This window comes from Electrophorus electricus, chromosome 11 (assembly GCF_041902795.1).
Source record: "Electrophorus electricus isolate QZ-2024a chromosome 11, ASM4190279v1, whole genome shotgun sequence".
NCBI classification, from domain to species: Eukaryota; Metazoa; Chordata; class Actinopteri; order Gymnotiformes; family Gymnotidae; genus Electrophorus; species Electrophorus electricus.
The window spans coordinates 13,955,437-13,963,841 of record NC_137507.1 but is presented as its reverse complement, the minus strand read 5'-3'; the positions used below and the strand labels follow the sequence as shown (position 1 = coordinate 13,963,841).

The 8,405-nt window shown below is 42.0% G+C and overlaps 2 protein-coding genes across 2 annotated transcripts; both read right to left on the bottom strand.

Annotated features, from left to right (window-relative positions):
• Positions 1 to 1,790: 1,790 nt before the first annotated feature.
• gpr85 (G protein-coupled receptor 85) lies at positions 1,791 to 6,653 on the bottom strand. The gene is made up of 2 exons (XM_027019781.3): positions 5,969 to 6,653; positions 1,791 to 4,760 (listed from the first exon to the last, which is right to left on the bottom strand). Exon 2 carries the CDS (start codon positions 4,603 to 4,605, stop codon positions 3,472 to 3,474), a length of 1,134 nt encoding a protein of 377 aa, XP_026875582.2. The 5' UTR covers positions 4,606 to 4,760; positions 5,969 to 6,653; the 3' UTR covers positions 1,791 to 3,471.
• Positions 6,654 to 6,772: 119 nt separating this feature from the next.
• On the bottom strand, positions 6,773 to 7,434 carry LOC113583437 (small integral membrane protein 30). Its single transcript, XM_027019782.3, has one exon. The coding sequence runs from the start codon at positions 7,392 to 7,394 to the stop codon at positions 7,206 to 7,208; it is 189 nt and encodes a 62-aa protein (XP_026875583.1). The 5' UTR covers positions 7,395 to 7,434; the 3' UTR covers positions 6,773 to 7,205.
• Between the last annotated feature and the right edge of the window lie 971 nt (positions 7,435 to 8,405).

The following is an 8,405-nucleotide window of genomic DNA, read 5'->3' as shown; positions in this document are numbered from 1 at the left end:
GGGCTGAGGACATCAGCATTTTCAGACAGAAAACTAAAAGCAAAGTTCCAGTGAAGAATTTAGGTAAAATACAGAAAACAAAGACATTTAGATATGGTCATATGAGCCAAATATCAATCCACTTATGGTCTACCTTAACATGTCAGTACAACAGCCTGGGGAGAACATAAGGAGAGATCAGTGTTTCCTGTTTTAAAACAGGAAACAATGTTTGAAATAATGGCAATACATCAAATAAAGGGTGTCTACATAACATTTCACATAAATATTTCATATTCATGAATGTCTATTAATCAACATTCATTAACATTCATGTTTTATATGACAGTAACTTGATGTGCTATGTTAATTTAGGGATTTTCTTGCAAGGAAAAGCCAATATTTTCAATATATATATATATGAATGGAACAGCATTTTACTGTCATGAAAAGCACAAATGTTTTCTGATTGTTTATATGAACATTTAGTAATGCATAGTGTATTATTCAAGTAATATGTTACAAATGTGTTATGTAGGTATTGACTCTTCATGTAAAGTGTAATTCAAAGAACATATGGACAATTATATATAAAACCATTATATATAAATGGTGAAGAAAATCCGGTAGATTCAGGACCCAGTTTGTGAAAACCGGATAGAAAATGTGAAAACACAAACAAAATATCAAAGCTTTCACGCATAGAACCACATTGGATAACTTGCCTCTACACATTTCCACTTCTGAGGAAATCCATGTATCAGTACGTTTTTCAATACAAAGCTTGCTTCAGGCACAGAGTTCTGCCATATCAGCAAAAAAGGAAACAATACAAAGCAAATGATCAATACATTTTGCTTTATCCCACCATTTTAAATATGGTGCATTATAAACATAACAGGACAGAATCTCAGGGATTCATGATGTGTATAATCTTCAGTTGATCTCACAGAGGTGTCGGATGAGAGGCAGGACAGGTCAGTTATGTGTGCTACAGGTGTTACTACAGCAGCAGCGGGCTGTAGCCAGTGTCTGGTGTTTTCACAGCTCTGGCACAGAGGATCTACAGACATTATCACACCAGCAAGCATATAGGGCTTCTCTTCTCCTCTGAGGCACTGCAATCTCCCCAACAAGCGACCAGCTGTCCTACCGTGGTCCAGCACATACTTAAAAGGGCTTTCTCAAACTGGCTGTCGCCACCTCTGGCAAGCTCTGCTCTTGTTGGATTCCCCTTACTAAGAAGCAATGGGGTACAATTGATGGTTCTTAAGAAAATGCATACAGAGAATGCCCAGCATCCAGTCAGATGGGACTCTTATGATAGTCATAGTAATGGTGCAGGCCAAAACAAAGTGGCGAGTGATTTTGCTGAAAGTGGCCTGAACTTTTCAGGTCAGCTACATGACATGGCATTTGCTGGATAAGTATTATTGTAAGTAAAGCAGTATGTCATGGCAGATACATGAAAAACACAAACTTGGATAGTTATTCACAAAACAGGGCATAGCGAAAATATGAAATAATTAAATACAAGTAATCTTAACCTGAAATATGAATCACTGCATATGCACATAAGGAGCTGCAAAAATTCATATCTGTGCGAATCTTAGCAATGTTTCAGCAAGTATATCCGTGACATTTAGAAAGTGTGATGATTATTAAAAGCAAACATTTGCTTATTGTCCACAAATAGTTAAAGCTTTCCCATAAATTAGCTTTCAGTCACTGAAAGACTTCATAATGAAATAGCAGGGAAACCAGTGAAACTGGCTAGTTTTCAGTCAGAGGAAAGAGCAAGTTTTGCAAAATGTAAAATTTTATTTTCAAAAATGTAAGCAACAGATTACACAGTTAACCTTCAGCAAATGCAGTCCTAACTTAAACAGTACTCACATCCGGGACTTCAAAATGAAAGACTCACAAACTTACAGACTATCTACCTATAATATACAAAAAAATACATAATAAATATTAAAATGGCCACAGGAGAAAAAGTAAGTAATCAAAACAATCAGTAGAGAGCAAATGTCTGGAAAGTATAAACAAGACGCTGTGCCTTAAATACATTTTTTTTTTTTGTTTGTTTGTTTTTTTTTCTGTTACATTTTTTACAAATTGTGCAAGATTTTATACTAAGGCTCTGGTCTTGACATGACAGCTGTTCAGCTTACACACACAGACATACACACACACATACACACACACACACACGCACAAACACACACAAACACACACATGCAATCTGCTCCCTGCACTCTCCGCACTCTGTGGGATATAGGTGTGGAGCAAACCGTTGCTGTGGAATAAATGGGGCATTTTGGTGCGTGGCCAGTGGTGATGTACATGAAAGTGAATGTGTTTCAAAGATGAACATGCACTTCACATTAACGTGAAGCACTCTCTATATGCCTTGAGACATTTTAGAAGAGTACCTTTTAAAAATCAGACCACAAGAAAAAAACAACAGAAAAGAGGAAAGAAACTAAAACAAAAACATTAAGGCAAAAACATATGAAGTGGTATCAGCAATACTGTAACAATATGTCAGTGTTTAGGTACATGAATATGAAACACTTAACTGGTTCTCCACTGTCATTTTAGCACACATTTTAGGTTCTCAAGAGCAACTTTTAAAATCCAAACATTGTTTTTAGACTGTCAGAAACTGAGATAAGAAAATAGCACTGCCAGACACAGACATACTGCATGGATCATAAAAACTACAAGAAATAATTAAGTTGCAATTGGAAAACCACACATCAGTAACCATTAAAATACCACCCCCTCCCCACCCATACCCATAAAATTGAAAGGAAAAAAATCACTTACATTTAAACCAATTTTTTCCTCTTGTGAAGATGTATTCCAACAGTTTGTCAAACCACATGTTTTGTATACTTACAGTGAATAGGAAGTCTGTTGAAAATAAAAGCATTCATATTTCAGTTTGGGGGAAAAACTAGACATCCTTGCAATGCAACGCAGGAAAAAAGCATCTTTTTACTTCTTTTATAACTTAGTGCAACTTTAAACGCAAAACCATTCCCATGATTCCTAGAGGGAATTATTTTTTGTTTTCTGCCATGTGCACCTTCAGTCTTCGACATCTCCAAAGGTTAGCCTACTGTTAACATCACATTTCTTTCTTTCTTTTTTCTTTCTTTTTTTTTGAAACTTTTTTGTTTGCTTATCTGCTTTAAAATGGCCTTCCATGGCAGTTGTTTACTAGAACATAAACACAGGAGGGGTCCTCCACTCCCTGATTATTTTATTCCCTTCGAGCTTCACGTATGATGCTTACTCACATCAAGAGGTGTGTATGATTGACAGTTCCACATCAGGCCTACAGGGTGGGGGCAGGCATAAAATGGGTGGGAGAGGGGGGTTATAGTGTAGAAGAGGAAGGTGGGAGAGCTATACAACAGGACATATCCCTGACCAATCAGGGTAGTCCCCAAAAAAATCATCCAAGACCAAAAAATGAAACCTTCATATAACACAGTAGGGTTCCCTAGGTAACCTGGATTTTCTGCAGTAGAGGAGCGTGGTGCTGAAGCATCGCCTGAGCTCCCGGTTGGAGAAAATGCAGATGAAGGGGTTGACTCCTGCCTGAGCAAAGCTCATCCAAACGGCCGCGGTGAGGTAGCCCGCAGGGACCACTGGACCCCTGGCGAACACCCTCCAGTAGCAGGCCACCAGATAAGGCCCCCACAGACTCAGGAAGAAGAAGGTCATGATGTAGAACATCCTGCTTATCCTCTTTTCAGTCTTGAACTCATCCAGCACCAGCAGTCGCCTGCGGCCTGCCGCGTTGCTGTTCTGCCGGATGCCCAGCAGGGTGGGGGGTGTGGGGCCTCTGCCGAAGCCGGCCAGCCAGTTGGCGGCAGCCTGCCCGCTCGCGCCGGGGCCATGGAAGGTCCAGTTCTGGCTGACGGCGGGTACGAACTGGACGGGTTTCATCTTCCGCCGGTCGTGGACAAAGAAGATGAGCTTGAGGTAGACGAGCTGGGTGGCCAAGAGGATGAGGGCGAGCAGCAGCATGAAACCCAGCGAGTCGTTGGCGCGGAAGGAGCGGTGCTGGAACGTGCATTGGTCCTCCTCGCGGATGAATGAGTAGGTGCCCACATCCAGCACTGGTGGGAAGGCCATGGCCACCGACAGCGTCCACACCATGCACACCACGGCCAGGCACGTCCAGAAGGTCAGTCGCTTGGTGTAGAAGCGGTGGTGCGCGATGGCCAGGTAGCGCGTCACACTCACGCAAAACAGCATGAAGGCCGTGTGGAAACAGGAGAGCACGCCCAGGAAGGCGATCACTTTGCAGGTGAGCGTGCCGTATGTCCAGGCTGAGCCATTCTTGACAGAGGTGAACACAAAGGGGAAGCAGATGGCCGAGCGCAGGATGTCAGAGGCGCACAGGTCCAGCAGAAAGTAGTAGGGCGCGCGGTGCAGGCTCTTGTCTTTGACCAGCAGGATGGAGATCAGGAGGTTGCCGACCACCCCGACACCGATGATGAATCCCAAGGAGGTTAGTTTAAGGAATGTGGCAAGCGGAGAGACGTTCTGCAAGATGCTCTGGTCCCCTGCATGGCTATAGTTCGCCATAGATGGAGGAAGGATCATAAAGATAATTAAAGCTTCAGCTAAGTATCATGATCTGGATGCAAGGGGAAGCGATAGATCCATTTGGTGTGCTTTGAAGCAGATTCCAGCCTTGTTATCTGCCTCTCTTCTAAGGCATCCTTTGTTCCTTTGTCTCATCACACCTAAAAAAAATCCTGAAAAATACGATCCAACCATCAGGATTTGCTGGCATAAAACAAATAGGCTGCTTTTGATTGCATTGCTCCCTCTGTATCAGGTTCGAAATAATCGCAAAAGATTAACTAATTTTCGTGCTTTTCCCCCCATTATTTATTTGAACATCACATTACAACTGTAATGGTATGCAGTCGGCGCAGAGCCTGTTTCGACTCACACAGTTGGTTTATTCAACTCGATAAGAAACAGTCATTAATATCAACACTACGCGTAAAAATAAAGGAATATTAAGAGAAAATGCTCGTTATGACAATACCTCTCGCGAACCGAAAGAATGTTTGTGGACGGTGGCAATAAACGCCGATTACAGACAAAAGGTTTCAAGTCGAGGTTTTGCTCGCGGTAATACCGTGGAAGGGTTGAAACATTTATAGAAATGCAGCAAGAAAGCTGTTGATCACACCCAGCGAATCTGCAGAATTTAAGTGGGCTCTTTTTATCCGGGACAAGCCTTTTGCTCTCAGCCTTCGGGTATTGTTGAAAATGAGCAGAGCGCTAACCGAGCCTCAGTGTTATCTGATTTACTGTTGCTCGGAATTAAAAGGAGCGCAATAATATCTTCACTTATAAAAGCGTTCATTGAAAGGGACAGTGGTAGACAAGCCCACTCGCACGAAACCTATGTATTTATTTATTTATTTTAATCGAGAACGGCGTGTGTTTAGGATCAAAAGGTATGAAAACAGAAATAATTGGGCTACAGCATTTTTATGCATTTTATGCGCTAATAGCAAGCTGCCACATTCGATGAAAATAAAAGAATGAAAACACTCAACCGGGTAGACCACACCAGTACATACATTATGAATTCAATACGAATACCTCCGGATCCATCCGACAATATGCCTATTTTAGAATAAATGTTTATGTCGCAACATATTTACAAAATCATCATTGTGGGTCTGTATTTGATATTTATATAGCAAGTGTAGTTTACTCTATGGAAATCTGGACAATAAAACTGCATACATTTCGAATAATCATAGGGGTGACAATTTTTTTTCATTGAAGCTCTGTCAGAATCGTTCTGGGCTGACTCTGACCAAACCGTACGTCCATTAGGTAAAGCAATTTCTAAGTGCCCGCTATGAATCGACTGCAATCCAAGATATATGTAATTGCCAGTGGTTGGAAGAGATTAGCAAAGATATCAATAACAACGTACCTGTTGATATTCCCCTTTGTCTCCCTGGAGCTTATTTACATGGTAGATGTCACTTTGCCGTAAAAAAAAAGCTTGGTTTTGTTGCCTGCCCTTTTTCCACTGTGAACATACAGTAAACGGTGCAGACGGAGCATGCGCATTGGTCCTATTTGTGATCCTGGCCGCGTCTTGTCTCTTGTTGCAGCAGCACCGTCTCCCTCGGCAACATCTGCACAATGGGGGTAGAATCGCACGTCGCTTTCCTTATTTATCTCCCACGGTCGAACAAGGATTCTCACTCGTAGGTCTATTTACAATCGGTAATCATATGAACGAGTCTAAAGCCTTAGCCTACCGATACCCTTGGTCTCAAACATGCTGTGGTATCATTTATACATTTATTTCGCACACATGTTCTTATGGATCCAAACGATTACTGCGAGTATTCAACAGCATATACTCTATTGAAAGTGAGTGTTAAAGTGGGTTAGGCCTATTAGGATGTTATGGTTCTGAATGGGTTAAGGGGTGGTAAGCAAATATATGGCGGTTCATCTCAGGATAAACTCACTAAACATGCATAATTAACATAAACCTCAATCTGTGCTGGTTAGTCACACTGCCAAAAAAAAAGAGAGAAAAGTTTAGCAAGGGAAAAAATTAACTTTCACAATTTTGGCAGATTTTTTTAGTATATCAAGATAAATGGCCGCTATTGTGTGTGATAGTGAACAGACTGACTGGAACTTTATATCCATTTTTTCCAGTGTTTGCGAATACAATCAAAGATCACAGCGGTGGTAATAACAGCACACGCCACAGCTGGACAGCATATTCATTACGTTTATTACAGAAAAGGGAAAGAAGCGGCAGCAATACATGGGGGGGGGGGCAATACATGTTATTCCGTACTAAAAATCTCTATAATTACTCGAGTGCACAATCGCTAATATGCCAGAAGGGACAGACATGTGAACGGACTGCCACCCAACTGGGAAGGTCCACAGCAAACACGCGTGGAATAGGTGTGCTTCCGCGCCCCGGTGGCGCCGTAACGCTTCACCGTGTCAACCGCTACGTGTCCACTGTACCAGCGTGTCTCAACACTTCCCCAGTACCGGGAGCGAATCCCAAGCTTTTCTCAAGCAGCCATCTCCCCCAACGGCGCATTTTCTAAATTAAAGTGTTCACCGCATGCGTCCAGAAACATTCCGTAGACGCGAGGGCACTTCCGGATACGGGCCTGCGGGCGAGCTGATCAGAGCTGTCCGCTTCGCCTTCGTGCGTACCAACCCAGGCATGCACACAATCCCACCATCGTAAGAGTCATTCCCAGGAGAAGTGCCACGGCGTCTCCGCTGTCGAAAGCCTGCGCGGTCTGTATGAAAGTCGCAAGAAAAAGGCCAAACATGAGGAGCGCGGTTGGTCGTTTCGTTGCGGAAGCCATGTTCCCGGTGTGGGAAGGACGGCGATGACGGCGTGTCAGGTGATCCTGCTGCAGTTCCTCATTCTGCACCGGCCAATTACAGTAGCCAGAGGCTGTAGTTATCCAGGTTCTAGCTTCTATTCCTTTCGTTACAGGTCGCTAATGTAAAACATTTGAGTAACAATATGATTTGTTTATTTAGTGGTAAGCCTGTGTTTTCCACTGTAGTAAGACTTCATACGTATACGAATCTGAGCTTCGTTACATATTTATTATTTATGTATTATTTATGAAGGCATTAAAACAATACTTGACAATGGTTTGTAGATGTGTGCAGAATTAAAATAAGCTCTCGTTTGTATCACAGTATGGACTTTAATTCAATATTTTGTTTCCCATTTCATTTTGTCCTCATACATTTTTGCTATTGAAGTACCAGTCGTCCCCCCACGCGTATAGCATCGTTAATCGGCTGAGTTAACTTTAGCATTATATATATATATATATATATATATATATATATATATATATATATATATATATATATATATATATATATTTATTTTTATTTATTTATTTTTATTTTTTTGGGTGACTCGGGGGTCCTGTATCAAGTTATGTATCATCTGACAGCACTGCATCATGATATGTATAGTAATGTCTTCCCAGCAGCTGTACAAAATGCCTTTTGCATGCTCAGGTAGCATGTTATGATGTTATAGAGCTTCGCTAGGAGGCACGCCCCCAGAATTACACTAGGGAATCAAACAAAATTATTAGTGCACATAGTCTAGAACATCTCCATTGCGCCTAAGAGTGTGTTGTCTCTTTCACGTGTTTGTGTTTCAAAGACAAATGGATTTTGACCAATATTTTTGCAGAATTACAAAAATATTTTTCATCGGAGTGTGCCCAGCTTCAACTTGCCCAGCTTGCTGGAGTTGGAGAGTGATGCTGAATCTGCTCCAGCTCGGCAGCGCTATGCCGGCCGACGTGCCAGCCTGCCACAAATTGGCTTATGGAGCCTGGCGA